Source organism: Papio anubis, chromosome 15, assembly GCF_008728515.1.
Source record: "Papio anubis isolate 15944 chromosome 15, Panubis1.0, whole genome shotgun sequence".
Lineage (NCBI taxonomy): Eukaryota > Metazoa > Chordata > Mammalia > Primates > Cercopithecidae > Papio > Papio anubis.
The window spans coordinates 11298169-11326162 of NC_044990.1; the positions used below are offsets into that span (position 1 = coordinate 11298169).

At 43.3% G+C, this 27994-nt stretch overlaps 2 protein-coding genes, 1 long non-coding RNA gene and 1 other non-coding gene across 4 annotated transcripts in view; 2 read left to right on the top strand and 2 right to left on the bottom strand.

Annotated features, from left to right (window-relative positions):
* The window catches only part of BRCA2 (BRCA2 DNA repair associated), a 92875-nt gene extending 88398 nt beyond the window's left edge, over window positions 1-4477 (top strand). Inside the window, exon 27 of the mRNA XM_021929368.2 lies at window positions 4344-4477. Coding sequence (XP_021785060.2) covers window positions 4344-4358 — 15 coding nt within the window. The 3' untranslated portion in view covers window positions 4359-4477. The remainder of the gene's footprint in view (window positions 1-4343) is intronic.
* N4BP2L1 (NEDD4 binding protein 2 like 1) lies at window positions 80-27440 on the bottom strand. Its single transcript, XM_031655704.1, is given in 8 exon segments — window positions 80-1904; window positions 3029-3105; window positions 5628-5716; window positions 6035-6162; window positions 14293-14363; window positions 14821-14952; window positions 14954-15026; window positions 26404-27440. Coding segments are annotated over 8 exon segments (1014 nt in total). The 5' UTR covers window positions 26589-27440; the 3' UTR covers window positions 80-1645.
* On the top strand, window positions 17902-23370 carry LOC116270529. The gene is made up of 2 exons (XR_004178596.1): window positions 17902-17947; window positions 22734-23370. It is a non-coding gene; the product is annotated as an uncharacterized LOC116270529 (long non-coding RNA).
* Window positions 18686-18812, bottom strand: LOC116270609. Its single transcript, XR_004178767.1, has one exon. It is a non-coding gene; the product is annotated as a small nucleolar RNA SNORA16B/SNORA16A family (small nucleolar RNA).
* Window positions 27441-27994: the final 554 nt, after the last annotated feature.

Consider the following 27994-nt stretch of genomic DNA (forward strand, 5'->3'; position numbering starts at 1 on the left):
GAGCATTATTAAGTGGATCATTAGGAGATTATTGTATGTTATGCTTGGAGATACAGAATTTAGCAAAACTGATAACACCTTAGATTCATTGTTATTTACTATTGTCAGCCAAACTTAAAGGAGATACCAGTTTTTAAAATGTTAATGAAGAAAACATTACATACGTGTTGCCGGTAGTCAGGGAGATGTTGAGCAGGTTTCAGTAGTGTCAGATAATGTTAAAACAGTCTCATGTACACAGATCAAATATATAAGCAACTAAATTATAAGGTTGCTTTTGTCATTACCTTTATGATCCCTATTTATTAAAAAAAAGACTGGTAAATAAGCCTGTGATACAGAAAAACTGGTATATTGTTGAGTTTCTTGGCATTTAGGTAATTAAATTTTTTTATTGTTGAATCAAAAAAAGAACCAATGACAAATCCATATAAATGTGATACCATTTACAATTTTTAATAACCATAAAAAGCACCATTATATAGGACACTTAAAATAATTTTTCACAGAACATTAGAAAGAAGCTGTTGGCCAACAAGAAGTAGAGCATACGTCCTCTGTGGTCTTGTCTATCGTGATCTCACGCTAAATCTGATTCCAACCTGTCGGAAATTGATTTGGATTCATAAATTCAGCATCAGTATAAGAAGACATTCCAGAGTTATGAGGACTTGATTGTCTTAATGCCACATAAAACATCAACCGCTCATTTTGTAATGAGCATGGCTTTTATATATCCCTGCATGACCTATATCCTGGGGTGCCTAATTTCTTGCACTCCCAAACATTTGAGCTGCCAACTAATTACACATGTTAATAGGCATAATTTTAGAAGTCATTTAGCTATTCCTTTTAAAAGTTAGTGTTTTATGAAGGCAGGCTTATTTTATTTACACTATTAGCACAACAGCCAAAAGTTATTCAGGTTTAATCCTGCTGAATAAAGTAGTAAAAACACAAGGTGTGACTTTAAATAATGATACTGATTTCCCTCAGTAGCTCCTATAGCTATTAAGGATTTGACAGTATTTTTAACAATGATACATCATTAAAATAAAGGAATAACTTCCCAAAGTGTCTACTTTGAAGGACGTTGTTCCCAGATGTATACTTTCTGGCATATTAACATTAAAGGAAAATCAGTATCATAGAGTCGCACATCTCACATTTTTAGATACATAGATTATCAAAATAGCAATGGTGCTAAAACTTTTCCTGCCCCCCCACCACTTTTCTCCACCTTCCCAACTTTCCTGATGGAGATGAATTTCCTGAAAAAATAAATAGATCACTTCAGAGAAAATGGTACTGAAGCTTATATATAATATAAACGCTTTATTTCATCTATGAACCTATGTAAATAATTATGTTCTTGGGTGTGTTCTCAAGTTTTGGTTTCAAATTCTTACCCTAGAGAAAGAGCCTGTTTACTCAAATCTGCAGAATTCCCAGCATCAGACCATGCATATAGAAGCACTTTAACAAATTTTGGTGAAGATAATGAATATAATGACTTTGCTCAGAAACGTTTGAGTTCAGCTATTTAACACTGGAATTGGAGCTCTGACTAAAATGCAACAAAGAATAACAAAAATTGAAGTAGAAACTGACTTCGGAAAATTCTGCATGGCTGTAAGATAGGCCTCTAATATCCATGGTGACAACCGCCCCTTCTGTTATAGGAGCTCTCATTTGTAAATCCGCCGTGGGCCCTCCGGTTTGGAAACTCTGTGTAGGAATTCCAGTATCTGGCATTGTTGGAAGGCAGTGCATTATTCCTGTCCTGGCTTCTGTTCATTCTGCTTGGTTTTTCTGCATGAAGCACACTGTGAAAGGTAACGTCGTGTTCATACCGTTCTTTCATTCGGTGGATTTTTTCTCTTGAGACACCATGAATGTTTCTTCTACATGGAAAAAAGAAATGCATTTAGTTAAGGCAGGATATCACAATGAGTTACTTATATTTCACAAGTCCTCTAGGATTGCAGATATTGCAGTCCCTGTTCTCAGGACTTAGCTGTGGCAAAAGCATAATATCTTGTTCAGCAGTTCTCTTTCAGCCTCCACTCAGGTTTTTCATGCTGCCCTGCACACCCCAAACCACCCTGAGGCTAGCAAGGAGCTAAAGCTTCAGAAATGCTTTGTTTCTGGTCCTCTCAATTACGTGCTTCAAGACATAAAAGAACACCATGAGATTTTTTAAAAATCATACATTTGCCTGTTAATGTCATACATATATCTATCATCTATTTATGTTCATCAGTCCCTGATATATACTACTAGGAGATGCTTATTAAAACAATCTTAAATTCTAGTGGGCAGAAGAATCAACTGGGGATATAGTTAGAAATATAATTACCAGAGATTCCAACTACTGAATGGGGTCCATGAACTCGGATTTTAATAGCCACCTGAGGCAATTCTGATGGAGTAGTCCACAGATCCACTTTGAAGACACTATCTGCCTATTACCATAAGAGGAACCAGCCTTACTCCTAAGAAGTAAATTCTTATCTCACTGGCTATTGTAAGTCAATGACATTATCAAACAATATAGATAGAGAATATCCGAACCCATGCACTCAATCAACAAGTTAGTATTATTTGAACATTTATTGTTGTATAAATTAGAAGCAGCATCTAGATCATAAATGAATCGCAGACTGCTCAACATCTGAAGATCTTTATTTAGCCTAAATGCAAAAACACCACTGACATGTGCAGTCCCATGCAGAGAAAGTGCTTTTCAATGTTCCTTGATGAAGAAGCATTTTAGCAGAATGTTAAATGCATCCTTTTAAAGGACCAAGTCCAAGCCAAGATTTAGCATTTAGCATTATATTAGAAAACTGACCCAAAACTAAAGTCTTCACATTAATAATTCCAAAGTTATCAATTTCCAAGAATTACCATTTCTGGCCTGAAAACTACCATGTCCATTTCCAGCCTGAAAAGATTCTTTTGTTCGGTCTGAAATACCTGAAAATAGCAGGATACATAATGAGAAACTAGAAAAACAAAGAAGTACCTTGCTAACTCTTGAACGTTGAATTTCCAGCGAGTGTCAGGTTCTCGGAATATAACTTCATAGTTATTTTCAAGTGCCTGATTTTTCAAAAGTACATAAAACATTGAAGACATAGTATGTATGTTTGGGAATGTTTATGCTGCCATTTAACATTTACTACAGATCTTTTCTAGAATTCCTTTTGTTTTACCAGTAATCCAATGCCTTAATTTATCATAATAAATGTAGTTGTTTCATTCCCATACTTAGCCACTCTTATAATTCTCCATGATAAATTTTGCTCAATTTTATCTAGTATGTAGGAAATTTGTAAAGGTTCTTTGTTTCGGATATCTTTAAAAATAGATGACTGAGCTAGTTTAAAACATCCTGAACACCGGTATGAGCAGTGAACACAGTGACTTCTCAAAGTCACTTACAGGATTTTTGTAGATTTACTTGTCAGATGCCTTGTCCTATCCCTCATGCCTTCCTTTAGAAAGTGGGAGTACCATAGGAACATAACTGGTGAAATAAAAGTGATAGTCACTTACTTTGTATCAACTTCCCTCCAAAAGTAGCTCTCCCCATTATGCAGTACGATTTGGGTCAATGCACCGGGCCCCGTTTCCTTGAGTTTAGAAAACTATTATAATTTCCTTATAAACATCCAGATATTGTTTGCATTCATAAATTGACTACTACCTTATCTCAAACTGAATTTTCTATTATCACTATAATTTATTGTGTTTATAAAACATAGAGTGGAAAGAGCTAAGCAAAAAGGTTTCCTTTTCATTCTTTACATGGGCACTTCTCAGTTGGGAAGTTTTTAAATAACACAACCGGAAACCTCTCATTTTTAAGTCTAATGAATAGCTGAGGATGCCTGAAAAAGAGTATACATATCCAGAAGATAAAAAGTAAACTGAGGCCGGGCACGGTGGCTCACACCTGTAACCCCAGCACTTTGGGAGGCCGAGGCGGGTGAATCACTCTAGCTCAGGAGTTCGAGACCAGCCTGGCCACCATGGCAAATCCCCGTATCTACTAAAAATACAAATACTAGCCGGGCGTGGTGGCACGCGCCTGTAATCCCAGCTGCTGGGGTGGCTGACACATGAGAATTGCTTAAATCTGGGAGGCAGAGGCTTCAGTGAGCTGAGATCATGCCACTGCACTCCAGCATGGGAGACAGAGTGAGACTGTCTCAAAACAAAACAAAAAAGTAAAATGACTTCCCTTAGGCTACTGGTCAGTTAGTCCTTAAGTCTTGGTTTTAAGTGATGGCCTTCATTCAATTGACTCTTCACGTGCCTGTTCATTTCTCGCCCAGGTAGACTCGACATGAACTGAAGTAACCACAAGTGTGCGGCTCATTCTTTACATTCACCGAAGCCCCACAATCTGGGCATAAGTGGAACTGATGATGATCGTTAGAGAAAAGCACACCTGTAGGTATGCCAGTTAGCCCCAAATATAAAAAGAAGCCTAACATCGTGAGCCCAGTCTGGACCTATTCACTTCACAATTAACCAGGTAGGGATTCTGCATGATGCAAGGAGGCTACTCCACTGTGCTTCCTGCCCCATTTGTATGGTTCTGGATCCTTCCTCCTTTCTAGACCCAATAGGGAATGAAAACATTATCACAAGAGATGGAATATGTATGAAAAAAGACCAAATAGACTTCACAATTAAAGGATAATGTGCACACTGTTACGGGCATCATGCTGTTCTTTGCTATTCTGACAATGGAGAGCTGAGTTTTATATTTATATTTGCATTCTGTCATCTCAATAAGATTACAGTGTTAATCCTAATTCTGTTTTTATTTTTTAATTTTTAATTTTTTTTTTTTTTTGAGATGGAGTTTCACTCTTGTTGCCCAGGCTGGAGTGCAGTGGCGCGATCTCAGGTCACTGCAACCTCTGCCTACAAGGTTCAAGCGATTCTCCTGCCTCAGCCTCCCGAGTAACTGGGATTACAGGCGCCCGTCACCACGCCCGGCTATTTTTTTTGATTTTTAGTAGAGATGGGGTTTCACCATGTTGGCCAGGCTGGTCTTGAACTCCTGGACTCAAGTGATCCGCCTGTCTCGGCCCCCCAGAGTGCTGGGATTACAGGCGTGAGCCACCACGCCCGGCCCTAATCTGTTTTTAAACTAAAATATTCTGTTGCCCTGGAACTCCCAGGCAGCAACAGTACACGGTGTGGAAATCCCCGGCTCACCAGAGGCAGAATGGTCCTGTTGTGACCTGTAACTCCACTAGGAGCGTCATCTAGTTGAGTATTGCTCTGCACATTTCAGTGGGTGCTCCTCTGTATGCCTCGCCTTAGGAAAGTAATTAAGACAGAAAAGTTATCAAGAATTCACACCAAGGACCATTTGCCAAGGACTATTTTTAAATTGTATCCTGAAGTGAGATTAGCATCTCAGCAAACTTCAGCCATTGAACAGCAGAGAAACACTAACATAAAACCTCATTACCTGCTCCCTGAGAGAACTACTGTTAGCAAATATGAAATCATGGAACATCAGAAAAAGAGGAAAGAACAGATGCTTCAACTTTCTCACAAAATGTCCATAACTGAAAATTCAGAATGATACTTCTTCCTACCATGACTGCATAGGGCTTCATTTCCCAGGCGTGGAGGTTGGTATTATCAATAATAATGGGGGATATGCCATTCCTCATTGCTTTTCTTGCTGCAACACAATGTTACATAACAGTGAACAACATGCAACAATCAGAGGGAAGGGTGAGCGTAATCTCTATTGGTCATTTTTATTACAGGATGCCCTCATCTCCTCATCATACAACTTCAGTGCCACCTATTTCAGAGCCCACTATCAATAATTTTCTTTCTCTGGAATCTAAGGAGGTTACGCTCTGGTGTTCTGTTTTGGGGAAAAAAACGGCAGAACTTTCGGTTAAACTCCTTCCATTAAATTTATTCATTCTGCAGCAGCTACAATCTATGTGCACATCAGGGTTTCCCAGGAGTTTGGAAAGGAATTTGTCACCTCTTTTTTGGTTCCATTCATGAGCTTCCTCCAGGAAGTCAGGATTGAACTCATAGGCACCATCTTCCCTGAAGAAAAAATCATCCGTGCTGAAAATCAGGGCCCTGGGAAAGTCATGCTGCAATTGTCTGGAAAGTGGAGAAATTAGAGAGAGAGATGTTTTCAATATTATGTATAGTCTCAGTAGAAATAATTTCCTTCCATCTCTAATATTTAGCAGTTGTAATATTGAGACCACCAGGTTTGGAGTTGTTAAAATGCAGCTTTAAAAGAGAGACGTTTATGATGTCTAGAAGGCATTACTCCTTAGCAGGAGGTGGGAGAGGGCTGAGAGGCGGCAGTGTGTGCTGCTGGTCCTTGAAACTAAGAGGTACAGTCACTGCCGCTGCCTTCTGCAGCAGCAAGGACTGACTCAAGAAGAAACTGAAGCTAAGCTGGGGGCCTGGTGACTGTCTTTCCTCCTGAGCACCAATCCCAGTGCCCATTTCTCTCCAAGGCACCAGTGCCCCTGCCCAAGACCTGCCCATGGATGCCAGACCCCCACATTGCAGCCCTTCCCTCGGCCCCCTAAACTCTGAGCTGGCCCATTTCCTTGGAGCTCTGTTCTCTGTAAGGACCCATCTGAGAAGCTAGTTCTAGTATGAAACGTGGGTAAGTGATGCATGTGCTCTACTAAATGGGAGAAAAGCAAAATGGGAGAAGGAAAGCGACAGAGCCACTGTCCCCTACCTTCCTACCCTCCACCACTCTGAGCGTAAGTAGGAAATAGCACAGCAAAAAGAAACACCACCATGGAGCTCCCCTTTAAAGCAAAACCAAAACAAAATGAAGATGCTTATTCAGTGCTGCACAAAAGAACTTCAAAGAGAAGATGTTTCCACTTGAAATCTTTGCTCGTACTATCTTTTGGCAGAAGGTGGATGTCATGCTCTGGAGGAACTGGAGACGTCTCTGAGCTTCATTTCCTCATCTGTAAAAACTGAGGACAAACAAACCCAGCCAACAAACAGAAAATATGGTCACATGGCCATGCTCAGAATAAAAAGATATTTAAAAATCAGAAAAAACGTTGGAGAATGACAAGGGCAGGAAATGCAAAGAGAAAGCAAAGCTATTCAATGTCTTTTTTGTTGTTAGTCTTCTCCATGGAGCAGAATGATCTTTAATCCAGGAAGAATGGAACAAACGTGAGGCCTTGGAGCCACAGATGAGTAAGCACTTCAGGTGCCCTGACAGGCTTGGGAGTGTCTGTTTTCTCAACTGTAAAACACAGATAATTATCCCTACCTATTAAACAGAGCTTCTAATCAGGCTGAAATGAGGCCAGTATGAGAAAACATTTTGTACCCAGTAAGGCACTTTACAGAAGTAAAGTGGTGTTATAATAACCATGAGGCCACATTGACCAACCCAGACTGTTTATGTGCCACGGTAATAAACACATCGGAGAGCGCGTGTCAAGTAGCCCTTGAGGTACTGCGGTGAATTAAGAGAGAGATGAAAGACAGAAGTAAAATGCTTCCATTTTCAAAAATGAGTGAATATACATTCCAGAAATGGTAACTAAATAGCTGTCAAAATTCTTCAGAAGCTTGATAGCATTTAAAAAGAAGGCAGCGCAGATCGCTGAAAAAGTAATTCCAAACCAAATGCATTTTCTTTTTTAATGAACTAAACAGTGGCAAACAAGGAAATTCAGTGGACATACTATCTTTGTTTAAACAGGAATCTGACAGTCTCCCTTGATAGCCTTGTGGGGGAAATGCGGCCAGTAGATAATATACTTTAATACCAAAAGAATATTAGTTAATTATCCAACTCATTAAACATTTATTGAGCACCTGACATGTGCCAAGTGCCAGGTGAAGCGTTAAGGTACAGAAAGTAGCTGCTTTCAAGGAATTCATGGCCCAGCCAAAGGAGTCAGCCAGCGCAGCGCACAGAGGAAAAAGCTGGCCCAGCAAAGCGCTGAGAGAAAGGGTCCGGAGGCGGGGAAAGGGATGCAAAGGAGTGATGCAAGTTTGACTTAGTCCCTGAGGGATGAGAAAACTGTTGCCTCTTGGGGGAGGGGCTGAGACACGGGCAGGAAAGAGAGGAGGAAGCGAGTGCCCTAGGGCTTGTTAGGGGAGAAGAGGCTGTAGGGAAAAGCAGAAAGACTCTAAGGGTTAGAAGAAGCAAATCATCTTTGAAACACTGTTTTCAATTCCGACTGCCACACAATTTAAAGAGAAATTTGGCCACCTTGAAGGTGTCCAGAGAAGAGTGACCAGGTACATACAAGGTCCAGAAACCATGTCGGAGGAGCAGAGATCATCGAAGACAGGCGGAGTGTTTCAGGCAGAACAGATAATAAAAGGGATAAGGTGATGGTTCTCAGACGCTGGGAAGCCTGTTGGGTGGATGCGGGAATGAACTTCTTCTGTGTTGGCAGTTTGGGCTGGGCTCAGGTGGGCCGATCTGCTGGCCTTGCCTGGGGTCCCTGCGGCAGCTGCGTCACCTGGCAACGTGGGGCTGGGCAGAGTGCCCTAAACAGGGTCCTTCACAGATGTGGTGGTGCTGGCTGTCACTCCGCAGGGCCTGTCATCCTGAAAGAGCCGCACCCAGGCCTCTTCACAGACCGCGGTATTTCAAGAGAGCACGACAAGAAGCTGCTTGCCAGCGCTCCCGCACCTTGTGTTGGTCAAAGCGAGTCACTTTGCTGGCCCACATTGAAGGGCGAGGAAAGCAGACTTCTTGATGGAAGGAAGAGCAAAGAAAACGTGGCCACTTTAAATCTAGTACAGATAAAGCCAGTGACACGAAGGGAGGGGTAAGTATAAAGACTTGAGGAACCCATGCTCATAGTTTCCATATGAATGTCTGTTATTCCACTTAAAAGATACGCAAATCGAAAAGTCCAAACCTTAACCTCTGATGCAAACAATTATAGACAGGAAAAACATCTAAGGGTAGCACTGATGCATTTTCAGGTATGTATATTTTATATTTGTGAACACTGTACAGTTTTAAAATGATTTTCATCAATATTATTTAAATAATGAAAGTTGTGTTCAGAGATTAAGTAATAGTATATAATGTGTTTCCTTTATCCTTTGTATACTCAGTTAAGCAGCCATGGTAACTGAATCCAAGATTTTTTTCTCTTTCTGGTCCCAGATTTGATATCCCTTCTATACCTGGTTTCATTTGTTCTCCTATTAAGTCTGCTACTTATCAGTTTTGTTTTGTTGTTTGACCATTTTCAGATTTGAATTTTTCTTTTCATATACATATCCTTATCTGCTCTTGTTTTCCTCTTTGTGGTTTATATTATTGATTGGAAGTTAATACTTTATAATATTTCCTTTAAAAAGACTTTAAGGCATGAGTATCCAATTTACTGTTTGTTTCATGTTTGTTTTATTTGAATCCTATTTCTTTCTAGAAAACAAAAACAGCACATAACACTACTGCCCTTTTAATTACAAAATTTTACCTTAGAGTAAAAGCTAAATGGTTCAGGATCACTATGGGGCAAGAACACCATCTCATCATTACCTGAGACACATCTGACAGTGGCCTCCATACTCTTCCTAACAAACAGGCAGACAAAAATAAGGGTGTTTTTCCACCTTTAAGGCTCTCATGGATTTTTTTTTTTTTTTTTTTGGCCTGTATGATCTTCCTGAATGACTTCAAAACTCGTTTTATCTTCACCTAAATGTTAAATTAGCACTAGCAGCCATAGTAGTATGTTGAATAGGCAGGACAATAAAAACTCTACTAGCTAAATAAAGAACTGATTAAACAGACAATCTTGAGATTCTGAAACTTAAGTGGAAGCAATAAATACCATTCCATCAGCTTCAGAAGTGATGAGGGTTAAGCCCCAGTTCTATCTTTATGGTGGTCAGGAGCCTCATGCATTAGGGAAATTGAGAGAATGAAAATAAAAGGGAAAAATAGAAAGGCAATTAATTCCATATAACCTCCACCTGCCACAAACTCCCCTGAAATTCATTTAAAATCACTATTATGAGAGAAAGTCAGGGACTAATCTTGATTTCACAACTTATTCTTTTGTGTAATTCTTTATTTAAATAATGGAGAACCATAGAGCTATATTTAGATATCTCTTCAGCCAGTCAGTCACTCACTGAGAAAGTCAGACATTGCATGTAATTTTAACTTGATGCCCAGCTTTTTACTAGGGAAATTTTCAAGCTTGCAAAAGTTAGATGGCATAATATACTCAATCCTCATATACACATGACCAGTTAGCATCATATGGCCAGTCTTCTCTCGTGTCTTTCCTATTTCATTCCATCAGTCACTCCATCAGTGTTCAGTCTCCCTGCTTGTCTCATCAATGTTTTCCTCCAGTTGGTTTGTGTGCATCAGGGACCAAACAAGATCCACACATTGTATTTGGTTGCCATGTCCCTTAAGTCTCATTTATCCTATAGTTTACCCTCTCCTCTTGATTTCCACCTGAATTTCTCCCACCACAACCTTTTAATTAGAAAATATAAAAATCTATGGAAATGAGTTGAAAAACAGTATACTGAACACTGCTTACCCTTCATCTATGGTCACCAGATGTTCACATTTTGCCTTATTTTTTGTCTCTCCTATATATATTTTTGGAGAACCATATGAAAGTAAATTGCAGGCCGGGCGCGGTGGCTCACGCTTGTAATCCCAGCACTTTGGGAGGCCAAGGCGGACGGATCACTTAAGATCAGGAGTTTGAGACCAGCCTGGCCAACATGGCAAAATCCCGTCCCTACTAAAAATACAAACATTAGCCAGGCTGGTGGCACACACCTTTAATTCCAGCTACTCGGGAGGCTGAGGCATGAGAATCACTTGAATCTGGGAGGCAGAAATTGCAGTGAGCCAAGACCGTGCCACTACATTCCAGCTCCAGCCTGGGTGACAGAGCAAAACTCTGTCTCAACTGTCTCAAAAAAAAAAAAAAAAAGGTAAACTCCATACATCGTGATACTTTATTCCTAAATTCTTTGTCAAGTATCTCTTAAAAATAAGAACAATTCCTTGCATAACCACAATACCATTATTGCATCTAACAAATTAAGGCAGAGTGCCCTAAGCAGGGTCCTTCGCACGTCTGGTGGTGCAGGTTCTCACTCCGCAGGGCCTGTCATCCTGAAAGAGCCTGAAAGAGTGATTAATTCATAAGAGCTAATGTTAGGTGTTTATTTTATTTTATTTTTATGTATTTATGTATTTATTTAGAGATGGAGTCCCACTCTGTTGCCCAGGCTGGAGTGCAGTGGCATGATCTTGGCTTGCTGCAACCTCCACCTCCTGGGTTCAAGCAATTCTCTTGCCTCAGCCTCCCAAGAAGGTGGAATTATAGGCACACACCACCATGCCCGGCTAATTTTTTTGTATTTTTAGTAGAGACGGGGTTTTGCCATATTGGTCAGGCTGGTCTCCAACTCCTGACCTCAGGTGATCCACCTGCCTTGGCCTCCCCAAGTGCTGGGATTACAGGCGTGAGCCACGCTCCTGGCCTAATGTAAGGTTTTTAAATTTAAATTTTTAAAATTTCCCCAATGGTCTAAAGAATATTTTTCATAAGTTTCAAGTACTGCATTTGGTTATTATATCCAGTTAATATCTTTGAATCTAGAACTGTCCTCATGCTCTTTTCGTTTCTCTAGTTGGCATGAGAATGTTCTGCATTCTGGGTTTGTGTGGTTGTTTCATAGTGATTAAACCCAGATTAAATGTTTTTTAGAAGCAAAGTACAAAGGTGATGTTTGTGTACTTCTGATTGCACAAAATGACAGTCTGTCCCTCCAGGCTAAGTTCAATGCTAAGTTCCATCATTTGGCTAAAGCGTGGTGTTAGCCAGACCTCTTCACTGGAAAGGTACCTCGCTTCCTTTGTAATATTAACTAATACGTGGGACAAAACTGTGAGCCCATGTACCGATCCAATTCTCTGTTTCCCTCAGCAATCCTTACATCTATTTCTCTGATCATAAAACAAAAAAAAAGTGCAAAAAAGGAGGGAGGTTCCTCTATTCTCCTATCTACAAATAATTATTAACATTTTTGTCTTCTTTCCAGGACTGGAAATATATATATAATTTCTTTTTTTATTTTATCTCTTGTTACATGAAGAGGAACATCATGTAGAGTAGACCAAGTTTCACCAAGCTCTTTCTTTTTTTTTTTTTTTTTTTTTTTTTTAAGACAGAGTCTTGCTCTGTCACCCAGGCTGGAGTGCAGTGGTACGATCTCAGCTCACTGCAGCCTCCGCCTCCCGGGTTCAAGCGATTCTCCTGCCTCAGCCTCCTGAGTAGTTGGGATTACAGGCATGTGCCACCATGCCCAGCTAATTTTTGTATTTTTAGTAGTGATGAGGTTTCACCATGTTGGCCAGGCTGGTCTCGAACTCCTGACCTCGGGTGATCCACCCGCCTAGGCCTCCCAAAGTGTTGGGATTACAGGCGTGAACCACTGTGCCTGGGCTAACCAAGCTTTTTTCCATAGCAAATTATTTCCCACCTTATAAAATATTCTTCTATGACATGATTTTTAATGATATGGCATACTTATTCCTACGGATGTGCCATAATGTAATGCCTAACCAATAACTTAATGCTTGACCAGTGGTCTATGGTTACTTATTTAGTTTCTCCCTACTTCTTTAATTATCAGCAAGATTAGCTTGTGTGTGTATTGATCATTTAGAGATATTCTTTTGTGAACTGCACTGTCACATCCTTTGGTAAATAAAGCCTCCTTATTAGGAGGTTTATCTTTCTTATTGAATATCAATTTTTTATTATGTACAGCAATTGCTTTTTAATTTTGTTTATAATAATCTCTAAAAGTCTAAATTTTAGTTGGATTCAGTGGCTTTCTTTTCTTTTCTTCTTGTCTTTGATTCCTCTCATGATTGGCTAAGATTGGTTGGTCCAATAAATTCTATTATTTTTTTAAAAGAGTACTAAGCAGTGAACAAAGAGCTTCGCATATATTCTCTCTCTCTTTAACCTTTATAATCGAATTTTATGAAGTAAATCATTTTACTTTTACTTGGTTTACAAATAAAGAAACCAGGGCTTCAAGAGCTTAAAAACTGGCTTGGGTTTCTACCATTTGCATGTGGGGCTGCCAGAACCTTACCTCAGGTCTACTCAGTCAGAGCACATGGGTGTTACAGACTTTGTGAGCTCTTGGGGATCTGAGAAAGTCTTTGTATGAAAGACAACAGACTAGATGAGAATTACTGAACTACAATCTTTTTCCCACAGGCATTAATATTTTAAATGTAGGTTCCAGTTCAACGTGGGTTCACATGCATTGAACAGAAACCCCAGTTAATGGATTTCTAACAGTGGTGGCTTCAATAAAATTAAAATGTCTATATCTTGCATGTAAAAATCCAGAGGTAGAATCCAGAGCTGGTATCACAAATCCATGATCGACATGGACCGAGGAGTCTAGCATTTTTTTTAGCATGAGGCTTCCATTCTTCAGAGGGCCTCCTAGTGGCCACAGCAGGGCCAGGCTGCACCTCCATGTTCCACACAGCCGAAGAGGCAAGGGGGCCTTGAAAACTAGTTTTATAGTTGGGCACACTGCCACACCCAACAAAGTGTGCTTGCTAAAGAAGAAAGGGAAGTTAACTAACAGCTTTTGCAACAGTCTTTCCAGGATATATCTAGATATTGATTTTTTTTTTAATCACTTCTGAGTCTTCAAGTCAAATATGTTCTACGATATCTTTATTTGTTGCTTTGGTTGTATTTACTCTGGTGATTTTTGGCCATATTTATTTTCACATTTGTCTTCTACATTATTGTTTGATTTTCTGCATTGTGACTCTGCTTATCTCTAATATACTTCAAACTTCCAACACTTACTTTAGATTCTTTTATATATCATTTAACTCCTTTTTAATTTTCTGCTTCTTAATCAACTTCCTTCATATTTCAGACTCCTAATCAGGAGTTTTTCTTTAATCTTTTATATCATAGAGAGGAATTTTTTAGAAAAAATGTAAATATAGAGAAAGACAAAAGAAATAATAAAACACCTGCATACCTACCACCTAGAGCTCATAATCATGAACATTTTCTCATACTTGTTTTGTTGGCTTAAAATTCAACCAACCCCCCACCTTAACTCTGGCACTCCCAGACACCTTTACCACGCTTCTCTCTCCCTTTTTCAACAGCACTTATCACCACCTATATTAACATACGGTTTCCTTAGAGGTTACATCCATTTCCCTACCTCTGGCACATAAGGTCCACAAGGGCAGGATCTTTGTTTTGTTCACTGATGATTCCCAAGTACCTAGAACACTGTGTGGAACATATAAACACTCAATAAATATTTGGTGAATTAAAAAATGAAGGAGCATTACATTTTTTAGATCTATTCATGTTGATATACAGACTTAGTCCGTTTTCTTTAACTGCTACATAGTACTCCATTATCAGCAAAATAATAAATATAGCCAATGTTTATTAAGTGCTTATTGTGTGCTAACCACTATTCTAGAGGCTTTACATTTTTTACGTAATGCTCAAATAGACCTGGGATATAAGTACTGTTATTAATCCCCAACCCCCATGTTACAGACAAAGAAATTAAGGCCAACGAGTGGTACAGCTGGATTAAAACCTAGGAGTCTGGCCCCAGAGGTGCACATTAAACTGCTGTGCTTGAGCGCTATAAAATAACCACATTTATTTATGTATTTTCTCTAGTGATACTTGTTTGCAATTTTCCAATTTCAGTGAACTTCCTTATGCCTACCTGTTGTGCGTATGTGGACGTTTCTTGGGGATATATAGCTCCAGTGGCATACCTATGAAATCCTTTGCTTATTTTTTGAGAGAACAGAGCAGAGCAGATGCTAAAATTGCCTTTTTTCCTTGAGAATTTTTTTCTCTCTGATAGAATACATGTTCCATGAAGACAGGGATTTTTGTCTCCTTTGTCCACTGCTCCATTCTGACCATCTAGAAGAATGCCAGGCACATGGGAGGTGCTCAGTAAATATCTATGAGTATATTAATGGCTCTTGGCTACAATGCTCTTTTGGCCTAATTATGCAAACTCTTTTTATTCACCCCCACCCCCACCAAGACGGAGTCTTGCTCTGTCACCCACAGCTGAAGTGCAATGGTGTGATCTCAGCTCACTGCAACTCTGTCTCCTGGGTTCAAGCAATTCTCCTGACTCAGCCCCCTAGTAGCTGGGATTACAGGCATGTGCCACCAAGCCTGGCTAATTTTTGTATTTTTAGTAGAGATGAGGTTTCGCCATCTTGGCCAGGCTGGTCTCATACTCCTGACCTCATGATCCGCCCATCTCAGCCTCCCAAAGTGCTGGGATTACAGGCGTGAGCCACCACGCCCAGCTGGCAAACTTTTTTGTAAGGCCCCAAGCTGTGTGAGAATTTCTATTTACTCATTTTTGTACAATGAGAATTTTACCCAAACCTTAGATTCAGTTCACCCCGATATGCTTTGGCTGTGTCCCCACTCAAATCACATCTTTAATTGTAGTTACCATAATCCCCATGTGTCATGGGAGGGACCTGGTGGGAGGGAATTGAATCATGGAGGCGGTTACCCTCATGATGTTCTCGTGATAGTGAGTTCTCACAAGATATGATGGTTTTATAAGGGGCTTTTTCCCCTTTTGCTCAGCACTTCTCCTGCTTCCACCGTGTGAGGACATGTTTGCTTCCCCTTCCACTATGACTGTAAGTTTCCTGAGGCCTCCCCAGCCATGCTGAACTGTGAGTCAATTAAACCTCTCTCCTTTATAAATTACCCAGTTTCGGGCATGTCTTTATTAGCAGTGTGAGAACAGCAAATTGGTACCACAGAGAGTGGGGCGCTGCTGTGAAGATACCCGAAAATGTGAAAGCAACTTCGGAACTCGGTAACAGGCAGAGACTGGAACTAATGGAAGGGCTCAGAAGGCAGGAAAACGTGGCTAAGTTTGGAACTTCCTGGAGACTTGTTGAATGGCTTTGACCAAAATGCTGATAGTGCTATGGACAATGAAGTCCAGGCTGACGTGGTCTCGGAGATGAGGAACTTATTGGGAACTAGAGTAAAGGTCACTCTTGCTATGCAAAGAGACTGGTGGCATTTTGCCTCTGCTCTAGAGATCTGTGGAACTTTGAACTTGAGAGAGACAATTTAGGGTATCTGGTTGACAATTTAGGGTATCTGGTTGAAGAAATTTCTAAGCAGCAAAGCATTCAAGAGGAAGCAGAGCATGAAAGTTTGGAAAATTTGCAGCCTGATGATGTGATAGAAAAGAAAGCCCCTTTTTCAGGTGAGAAATTCAAGCCAGCTGCAGAAATTTGCATAAGTAACGAGGAGCCAAATGTTAATCACCAAGACAATGGAGAAAATGTCTCCAGGGCATGGCAGAGGACTTCATGGCAACCTCTCACATCACAGGCCTGGAGACCCAGGAGGGAAAAATGGTTCATGGGATGGGTCCTGGGCCCCCTAGCTGTGTGCAGCCTTGGAACTTTGTGCCCTGCTTCCCAGCAGCTCTGGCTGGCCATGGCTAAAAGCAGTCAATGTACAGCTCAGACCATTGCTTCAGGGGGTGCAAGCCCCAAGCCTTGGCAGCTGCTACATGGTGTTGGGCCTGCGGGTACACAGAAGTCAGTAACTGAAGTTTGGGAATCTCCACCTAGATTTCAGAAGATGAATGGAAATGCCTGGATTTCCAGGCAGAGGTGTACTGCAGGGGTGGAGCCCTCATGGGGAATCTCTGCTAGTGCAGTGCAGAAGGGAAATGTGGGGTCTAAAGCCCCCACACAGAGTCCCCACTGGGGCACTGCCGAGTGGAGCTGTGAGAAGAGGGCCACTGCCCACCAGACCCCAGAATGGTAGATCCACCGACAGCTTGCACCTTGTGCCTGGAAAAGTCACAGACACTCAACGCCAGCTTGTGAAAGCAGCCAGGAGTGGAGCTGTACCTTGCAAAGCCACAGGGGTGGAGCTGCCCAAGGCCGTGGGAACCCACCTCTTGCATCAGCATGACCTGGATATGAGACATGGAATCAAAGGAGATCATTTTGGAGCTTTAATTTTGGGTTTGCATGGGGCCTATAGCCTCTTTGTTTTGGCCAATTTCTTCCATTTGGAATAGGTGTATTCACCCAATGCCTGCACCCCCATTGTATCTAGGAAGTAACCAATTTGCTTTTAACTTTACAGGTTCATAAGCGGAAGGGACTTGCCTTGTCTCAGATGAGACTTTGGACTTGGACTTTTGAGTTAATGCTGGAATGAATTAAGACTTTGGGGGACTGTTGTGTTTTGAAATGTGAGAACATGAGATTTTGGAGGAGCCAGGGGCAGTCCCCACCCAAATCTCATCTTGAATTATAGTACCCATAATCCCCATGTGTCATGGGAAGGACCCAATGGGAGATAATTGAATCATGGGAGCAGTTACCCTCATGCTGTTCTCATGATAGTGAGTTCTCACAAGATCTGATTTTTTTTTTTTTTTTTTTTTTTAGATGAAGTCTTGCTCTATCGCCCAGGCTGGAGTGCAGTGGCACGATCTGAGATCACTGCAATCTCCATCTCCCAGGTTCACGTGATTCTCCTGCCTCAGCCTCTTGAGTAGCTGGAATTACAGGTGCTCGCCACCACGCTTGGCTAATTTTTTTTTTTTTTTTTTTTTTTTTACAGATGGGGTTTCACCATGTTGGCTAGGCTGGTCTTGAACTCCTGACCTCAGGTGATCTGCCCGCCTCGGCCTCCAAAAGTGCTGGGATTATAGGCATGAGCCACTGCACCTGGCTGATCTGATGGTTTTATAAGAGGCTTTGCTCAGCACTTCTCCTTCCTGCCACCATGTGAAGAAGGACATGTTTGCTTCCCCTTCCACCACGATTGTAAGTTTCCTGAGGCCTCCCCAGCCACGCTGAACTGTGAGTCAATTCAACCTCTTTCCTTTATAAATTACTCAGTTTGGGGTATGTCTTTATTAGTAGAATGAGAACAGACTAATACAGCCCTTAAAGGAGACTGACGGAGAGGATTCTTCTTGGATCCCAGCACCTCTGAATGCTACTGACATTATCCTTGAAGACTTTAAACTGGGACATAGAAAACAGATTGCATGGCTCAGCAGCCTGAGAGCAGGGCAGGAGCCAAGCTATAGATGACATGGGCAGTCTCCCCTGAGGCCAGGTGTGGCCGGACCTGGGCAGTGCTGCCACCCACTCCACCAGGGCCAAGTCCTGTCCTTGGAGAGTCGGACCTCAATCACTGCTAGCCTCAAGTGTCCCCAAGCCACAGTGATGGAGACAGAGGACTTCATGGCTAGGGGGACTCAGGGAACAGTTCCCAGTCTGCCCTACTTCTCTTACCTTTACCCCTCATACATCCAAAGTAGACCATGTTTGTGAGATCCAAAGCCAGATTCCCAGGGAGCCCTCATTCTCATTTGTCAGTGTGGTCCCACAAACTCTACTGAGCAGAAATTCCTTTCAGTATCTTGCATGTGAACAGGCCCTTTTGTAGACTCTTACAGCTGTGCAGGTTTCACCTGTGTTTGTGTTCTGTTGGTTCAGTCACAAGCAGAATTGGGGAAGGAATCAGGCACACCTACCTCAGTACTAATTTTTTTTGGCTGTCTTTTCCCAAAATGTCATAGATCAGTTACAGATAACAGAAGAGTAACTGTACAGGAAAACTGTCACTTTGGGCTGTCTGTGCTGCTTAAATGGGAAGGCAGCTGAATCTTTGATCCCAATTTTTAAATTTCTTCTTACTGTGACTATGAGGTAAAGGAGCCGGCACATCAAACATTTTCACCTGCAACAAATAGGAATCTTTTTTTTTTTTTTTTTTGAGGCGGGGAGTCTTGCTCTGTCGCCCAGTCTGGAGTGCAGTGGCCGGATCTCAGCTCACTGCAAGCTCCGCCTCCTGGGTTCACGCCATTCTCCTGCCTCAGCCTCCCAAGTAGCTGGGACTACAGGCACCCGCCACCTCGCCTGGCTAATTTTTTTTGTATTTTAAGTAGAGACAGGGTTTCACCATGTTCGCCAGGATGGTCTCAATCTCCTGACCTCGTGATCCTCCCGCCTCGGCCTCCCAAAGTGCTGGGATTACAGGCGTGAGCCACCGCGCCCGGCCAGGAATCATTTTCTTATGCACCAAATTGAGAACTTTGGAATGAGTGGCTCTATTCTTTCTTTTTTTTCCCCCCTCGTCTGTTCTCCACATCCCATTCATTCTATTTATTTTATTTTGTTGAGATGGAGTTTCGCTCTTGTTGCCCAGGCTGGAGTGCAATGTCACAGCCTGGGCTTACTGCAACCTCCGCCTCCCAGGTTCAAGTGATTCTCCTGCCTCAGCCTCCCAAGTAGCTGGGATTACAGGCACCTGCCACCATGCCAAGCTAATTTTTTGTGTTGTTAGTAGAGACAGGGTTTCACCATGTTGGCCATGCTGGTCTCAAACTCCTGACCTCAGGTGATTCCACCTGCCTCAGCCTCCCAAAGTGCTGGGATTACAGGCATGAGCCCCTGTGCCCAGCCTCATTCTTTTACATTTCTCTTTATGTGAATAATCTGCTCTTTGGTTTCATTCTTTACTCAAGAGCCATACTGACATCCAAGCTTCCATATCTTAGGAAGCATCTCACATTGCGTTTCATTAACAAATCCATTCATCAAATGTTGAGTAAAGGCCTGTGATGTGCCTGGCCTTCTTTTAGGAGCTGGACAGAATAAAGTTCCTGATCTCGTGGAACCTACATCATATCTCATGAAGCTTATGTTCTAGTAAAAGAAATAGATAATAAATAAATATACGTCAGGTGGTACCAATGCCAGGAAGAAAAGAAAGCCAAGGTACAAGGCAACAAATGGTGGTAAGAAAGCCCCTTTCAGGCCCTCTTCTTCAGCATATCCTTAAAACATGGGGAAAGAGTGCTGGACAATCCTGGCTATACAATCATACTTCAGCAGGACTCCCCAATAGTTGTGAAAGGGATGTAGGTATGTTTGTCCATGAACTTCCCTAGTAATATAAGACCACTCTGTGTATTATGAAATCCCCTGGGTCTCTCAAATGTCTGACTCTCAGATCCTAAAACCCTCATCTATAAAATAAAAATGACTACATCCCAAGGCTATGGTGAAGATTCAATAAGCCAGTGTCTAAAAATGGCCGGGCAGACAGTCAGCAGTAACCATGTGCTGGCTTTTCTTTCCCCATTTCTCCCTTCCCCTTTCCCGGACTCTTACCTTGATAAAAACAGTCTTCTCCCCAAGCCATACACATGATCTGACAGAGAGCCTTATGAAGGAACAATTGGAAGGCAGACTCATTTTTCTTTATTATAAAATTTCCTTAATGCCATAGAGCCTCAATATCTTCAGATAACTTGGCATGACTAGAAAATAATTTCTTGGGTTCATCTAGAGTCTGAATGGCCTTAGGCAGGTGCTATTATGTAGAGGAAGGTTCATGAAAATGCCATGAAGGAACTAAGGCATTGACTTATAGATATCCTAACATGTGAGCACATGAGAAAGAGACATGGGACCTGTTTGGGAGTTGGAAGTTTACTACCACATCTCTCTCCAACACATCATAACCAGGATAAATATGGAAACTTATTAAAAAATCTAAATCTCATTTCCTCCCATTGCCCTCAATGTTACCATATTAATAACGAAAATAAATTCTCTGGTAATATTTTTTATATTATGAGAAACATTAATATTGACAAGAGCTTCCTTACCCTGACAGTTGAAATCCAGGTTAACTTAGCCCCCTTATAAGGCTCTTAATTGTTTTTTCATTATAAGACAAGTCAAAATCAAACTCATTACGCTTTCACCAGATCACCCCCACTGCGGCCTCTTCTTTTGGTGTACACAAAAAAGCTCTCTGTTAGAAATAGGAGAACACATCCCTTTGACCCTGATCAAGATGTTTAGCTTCTTGGTGTCTTGGGCTCAGACCAGATGAACTCCAAGGGAGTTCCTGTACATCTCCTGAACTTTTCCTATGAAAGTATTCTTCCCCTATTCTTCCTTCCTTCATCCATTTCTACTTCCTCTCGGGTCATAATCCACACCTGCAATATCGGATTGCCCAATTCAGCAGGGTCTTCTTCCATTGTTCCAACAGCTCCAGGAATGTGGTTGTGGTGAATCTCCTGTATAGCTGGGCAATCTTTCCTCATACAGCCTCTCCAGTGAGCGAGGACAAGCACATACCACACTGCATATTTGCACTCTGTTAAATAGATGCAGCTTTTAAGTCCTCATTCATCCCAGCCTCCAGAGACAGGGTAAGGACAAGGACTCCTGGTAGGAGAGGAGATTTAGGACCCACCTTAGGCAAATTGTGAAAAATACAAAAAGCTAGTAGTCATTTTCCAAGTAGACCTAGATGACTAAAGATTTATCACCTGTCTGACCCTCCATTTTTATATTCACAGAGTTGGAATACTGCCAACTTTCTATTTTGATCTTGCTTTTATTAATGAGAGCCCTGGCCTCATAAAGAAACACACCAGAGTCCAGGCCTGCTGGCTAGGAGCACTGTGGAGCAGAGTATTCTTTGGGGACCAACTGTTCACTACTTAGCCAATCTAACTGGCCCCTGTTCTCACTGTTTCTCACATTCCACTGCTTATTTGGTTGTAAAGTACTTTTCTCCCCATCTCTGCCTTACCATTGCATCACATTAGAAAAGCATCCTTTCACTTCTGTGCAAGGCTCTACAATTAAAAGAAATAATGGAAAGGTACTTCTCATGATGGAAAATTCCATGTTATCCAGAGATACGAATAAGGAGAAAAGACAGCTGTCAGCGAGCATCCTTTGAGCCTAACTGAATCCATGTTACAAACCATTTGTGATGGTGCCAGAAGGAACCAGAACATTGCAAAGGATGCAACATGCACTACAATGTGGGTCCCCTGACTTTGCTTTGATTGAAATGTAAAGACTCAAAAAAATTCTGGAACACTGAAATAAGATTGACAACTTTTAAGTTTTCAAATGAGATCATTAAAAAACAAAGAAAGGCTACCCGCTATTATGGCCATTTCATTTAAAAGATGTTTTAGTGGTATGCCCATACAATGTAATATTTTATTGAGATATAAAAATAGTAAAGTTCTAACACATCCTACAACATGGATGAACCTTGAGAACATTAAGCTACATGAAATTAGCCAGACACAAAAGGACAAATACCATATGATCCACTTACATGACGCATGTAAAGGAGGCAAATGCATAGAGACAGGAAGTAGCTGAGAGGTTACCCAGGGTCGGGGGAGTGGGGAATAGAAAGTTACTGCTTAATGGGCACAGAGTGTGTTTGGAGTGGTAAGAAAATTTTGAAATAGATAGTGGTGACGGTTGTATAACATTGTGAGTGAAGTTCCACATAATACAATGCCAGTGGATTGTATACTAAAAATGGTTTAAAATGGTCAAAACTGGAAGGCATTTTCATACACACAGTGGAAAGCACAGAGGTTCACCCATGGATGCTTTCATTGAGGTAGCAGAAAGGACAGGTGCAGTTCCAGGTGAGTTTGTCAGCTGAGCTGTGAAAGAGAGAGTTCTAGCTCATCTGCTGAGAATGAAAGGGTCTTGGCATTAGATCTTACTTCTTCTGACAACAGCTCTCTACTCCTTTGTTCAGCCTTTAATGCTGTCCATGATCTGGTCCTGGGCTTACTTCACCAACGCACTCACTACGATGAAGCCTTCACTTCAATCAAGCTTGGGAGCACACCCAGCTCTCTGCCACCTCCATCTCCTTAGTCGGGCTGTTGTTCCTTTTCCTTGGTTCAGCCGCCTCCTCCCCATCTTCAAGGCCAGCTCAAGAACCGTCTCCATGTGGAGAAGATCCTTTCTCCCTAATTAGCCTTCATCCTCCTCAGCCTTGACCACCAATGGCATTTGGCCCTTACCCACAGCAGTGGGCCGATTACGGCTTTCCATTGGTTAATCCTGGGCAGGCGCCTTCTCATACGGAGCTTCCCTAAACAAGTGCTAAAGGTCTTATAAGTACTCAGTGGATACCCACCTCGGCCTCCCAAAGTGCTGGGATTACAGCCATGAGCCACCACTCCACCCTCCAATTATTTCTTAGGATTCCTGGAAGTAGAGCTTACAGGTCAATGGTAAGAACCTATTTTTAAGATGCTTTTTAAATGAAATACGGGTGATAAAACAGATTTAGGGTACATGCTAATTTTTTAGTACTTTGATGTGCTCAAAAAAATTTTAACCAGTTAAAACTCCAACTTTTAAAAAATAAATTCAAAGAATTTAAATAGATGTTTTTCCACATTCCATCCACTGCAAACTATGAAAGCATGTAAAAAGCACAGAAATCTAACATTGATTTGGGAGACAAGACATATCCTAATTTCAAACAATTTTTTATTAGTTCTTTAATCAAATGAGAAAAAAAAGGTTAAGCAGAAAAAGATGAACCCACATTTGTAGAAAGCAATTTCCTCCAAATTTTAAAGAAAAAAATTTTATTCTAAGAAATACATATTCATTATAGAAAATTTGGAAAATACAGAGAATAGAGAAAACATGAATTTCCCAGAATCCAACAATACACAGATAACCTTACAGTTTTACTATTTTCTATACATGTGTATTTTTAAACAATTTGCTCTTTTCTTTTTCCCCACCCTACCCCCCAAAAAAGTGGGGAAGGCAGCTCCTGGCAGGCCACACCTGAGCCTGCCTCTCCACCATTCCATCCTCGCCACCCGGCCTCCCTTCCGCTGAGCTGTGGCCCGTTTCCTCGCTTACGTCCCAGACTTTTCTATAAACACACAATCCACCCCCCCACGGCATGCCAAGGCTGCTCTGCCCCCCGAACTGCCAATGCCCAGCAAAACGGGAGGACTCAAAGTCAACTGCCAAGCTACCTTCTTCACTCCAGAGCCAGGCTCCAGGAAACACCGAAGATTTATCTCAGCTGACCAACAACGGAAGCAGTAAGTAATACCTCTTAAAATGTATATAGCACTTTAAAGTTTAAAAAGTCCTCCCACACACATTTAATCTTCACAAAACCCTCTGAGGCAAACAGAACAGATATCCCCATTTAACAGAAAAGGAAACCAAGGCATAGAGGGGTTGGGTGAAAAGCAAAACTAGTGAGTGGCTGAGCTTGGATGTGGAGCCATAAACTGACTCCAAGGTCAGAGCTCTTTAACATAGCCATTATTAGCAAACTATTTTTAATCTGACCACTGGAAATTAAGAGTCAGAAGGATCTGTAATCCTCTAATCTAGTAGCCTCTTAGTAGTCACATATAAGGAACATAAGGCCCGGAAAAACTAGATGATTGACCAAAGTCGCCAGCTAGTAAGTGACGTAGTAGGTCTGAAGGCACAGTCTTCAGACTCCCAGGCCAGTGCTCACTCCGGTCGTCCCTAGAGAGAGAGAGATGGTAATAGGTGGTCTCTAATCGGGTGTCTTCTGCTTAGCCAAATGTCAATCAGGAATTAAAATCCTAAAAGTGTAGAATGTTAGAGCCAGAAAGGACCCTACGGACCACTCAGGCAACGCCCTGGCTTCACAGATGAGGAACGTGAGTCCAAGCCCCGATGTTCCATTCTGTGTATCTTGCACCCATCATGTTACTTCGCTTCCCAACACAGTCAGAAATTAAATCTGGCCAAAGATGTTTACTTCCTTCTTTGACACTCAGTATGAGACAGGCTACAGATCAGCAAAGCGAAAGTGAAATTAAACAGGATTTGACGTTCAGAAGATACTTGGCTGGTAACGGATTTACCCACCATGACTGTATCACAAAATAACCAACCTCTGCTGGGTTCCAAGGAGGCTCCCCGATTCTGCCTCTGTCCTCCACCTCCCCTCCCCTCCCCAGTGAGCCAGAGAGGGTCTACTGAAATGTGTCTCTGGTTTAGGAAAGGGTGCCCAGGGTCCTCCACAAGTCACATGGCCCTACAATTTGTGAAAATGTAGCAATACTCTGGCCAAAGGCTTCTACTCCGCAAGGCAACCAGGAGCACCTCCCCAGGCTGTCCCTCCTCCTAAGGCCACTATCTCGGCACCATCGAAATCCCCACGTGACTGTCCATCACCTTGATTCTTCGGCAGTTCCTTGGTCCCATGGCTAGCCTTGTCTCTCCATTTGAGGGAAAGGGACCACTTTCTCTATTGAACAACTACGTGCCAGACAATGTGCTTGGCAGGGTAAGACATGGCTCCTACCTTCAAGAAACTTACAGAAGGATAAGCAAAACCATGTGCAAAAAAGTAAGTGCAGTCACGTAGATGTAAACAGGAAGCCAAGGAGCCCAGAAGAGGGGCATCTACTGGAGGGGTGGGGTAGATGCCTGGTCTTAAAAGCCAAAAGAAGGCGGGAGGGCAAGCCAGGCAGGAAGGCCAGCGTCAAGGAGAGCAGCGGCTTTGTTTACAGGAGATAAAAAACAGTTCGAAGTTGCTGGAACATCAAGCGCAAGGCAGGGAGCGGTGGGAGTTCAGGCTGGAGCGGTGGGGCCTAGCAAGGTGGCCGCAGGCACGAGCCCGCGTAATTCCCAGCAGCTAGGTACAGGGAGGGCCGCTTACGCAATTCGCAAGTGAACGAATTTGGGTGCTCATGGCGAGGCTCTGTCAATGACGGTCGGTGGTGGCGCCGCCAGCCCCCCATCCCCCGTGCACCTGTGCGCCTTCGCAGCTGCCAAAGCAAACGCAGGCTGCCCGACTTCGCCAGATTTTCAAAGCGGGCCGCCAGCCCCGGGCCACGGCCACGGCCGCCCCGGCCCCCGCCCCCGGACCCCTCGTTTATCCGCTCGGGTTACAGCGCCTGTTGACGCACTGTGGCAGCCGCCTGCGCGCCAGCGGGGCCCGGTGGTTTTCTCTGCAGTCGTCACCAGGTTTTCCCGAAGAAGGGTCCCTCCCGACCCGGGGCTGGGGGCGGCGAAGGCTGCCTCGGCCCGGCTGGCCCCAGGCGGGGCACGGCGGCGGGGAAGGGGCCGGGGCGCAAGGGGCCGCCGGGGCTTGCGCGAGGCGCAGTACCGGGAATCCGTCCCCCCGGGACAGCGCGGCGGGAAACAGGAGAGCGCCCTCTTCTCCGTGCCCGCGCCCCCAGGCGCCAGGGGTGACAGCGGCCTCAGGGGTCGAAGGAGGCGGCTTGGGCTCCCCGCGCTGCGAGACTCAGGCACGGACTGGGGCTGGGGCCGGGGCCGGGGCAGGCGCCCGCAGCGGGGGCGCAAGCGGCGCCCGGGAGCGGCTTGGGGCAGGGGCGCGCTCGGCCGGGGCGCTTGGTGGCCCCGGGCCCGCGCACTGGCGCCCAGACCGCTGTCATTACCTGGCCAGTGTAGTTTTCCCGGAGCCCGGGAGGCCTCGCAGGAGGTAGAGGTGTTTCCTAAAGCTGTGGCGGCGCGGAGGTGTCCCCCGCGGGGGCGGCCGGGGCGGCCGCTGCCGCTGCTGCTGCTGCTGTTGCTGCTGCTGGAGGCTCAGCCTCCCAAAAGATTGAAGGAAACTGTCCTCCATGGGCAGGAGGGCTGGCTGCGAGAGCCCCGGGTTCCCTTTCCTGAAGTCACGGTCTTGGCCAAAGCTGTTGTTTTTGTGACTCTCCGGCCATGTGATGGATAGAGGGGCGGGCGCTGGGAGCCCAGCCCCTCCTTTCCACCCGCCGGAACCGCGCTGCGTGGGAGGGGGCGTCCCTACCTGGAAAGCTGGGGACGCTGGGAGACTAACAGCCCGGAAAACAAGGGTGACGCACCCACCCCCACCTCGACCCCCGCTCCGACTCCTGGTGCCCTTCACCCTGAGGGAGGGGAGGGGAGGGTCCCCGTCTAGTGGGTCTCTGGGACACTTTCCCGGCCTGGAAGCCAGGCCTCCTGCCACAGCCCTCCCCAACCCCAGCCCTGACCTGCCTAAACCCTGAAAGTGAAATCATTTTAGTTGATGATTAATGAGCTGCCCGGCATTGTAAATGGCAACAGTAAAGGCCATTGTCTTCCCCGATTTGTGGGCACCAACATCTGGCTGGCGTCCCAAGGGCTACTACCACTCTCCCAGGGCCTGTATCTTTTCTTGTTTCATCTTTCTTTAACAGCCTGCCAAAAATATTATTAGAAAGCTTTGTTGCCTCTACATAACTTTGAATCTCTTCTTCCTCAGAAAAAGCAGCCATAAAACTCAGATTGATTTATGAAGAGTAGCATAAGGGCTACCGCCCAGGTACCTGCCCTGTTGCCACCTGAGAAGTGGGGGGCTTCTTGGAGAACTCTTTCAGATCCCAGGGGAAAGTGGCAGAGTCTACCAAAACCATTTATAGAGAAGTATCCAGACTTCAGTTCTCAGTTCCAGGAACTAGGGAGCACCCATTGGTTGATCACCACTGTGACTCTCCAATAGTTCACCCTCAAGAGCGTGATAGAGTGATCCTGTTTTCTGAACCAAAATTCACCATGCCTGCCTGAAAGAAACAACATTCAAAATTGACACCATCCTGGCAAATCCAGAATATATGGTGGCTTTGGCTATAATAATTATTGTAAAGTAATAAATTCTATTTCTGGCAGCTGAGATACTAAAATTGTGAAAAGAAAATATGAAAAAAGTGTGATTTCCTTCTAAAACAAAATCCAGAGATTTCACAGTTAGCTTTTAGGAAGGGACTGTCCAAGTGGGGAGGGGCTCTGTGCTGAGCATTTCCCTTTCCCCTTGGGATTTCTAGGGGTGGGGTAGGGTGGAGTGGGAGACGAGCTGCTCTCCCTTGAAAATCCATTCCCAGCACGGAAGAAGAAGACTTTCTTCATTCTTCTCAGCACTGCTAACAAACAATGGAATTTCAAAGACCTCTAAATATTAGGAGGGAACCCATAAGGAACAGAAAATATACATGAATCACAAAAATAGTGACACAATCTCTGTATCCTATCATACTTCTT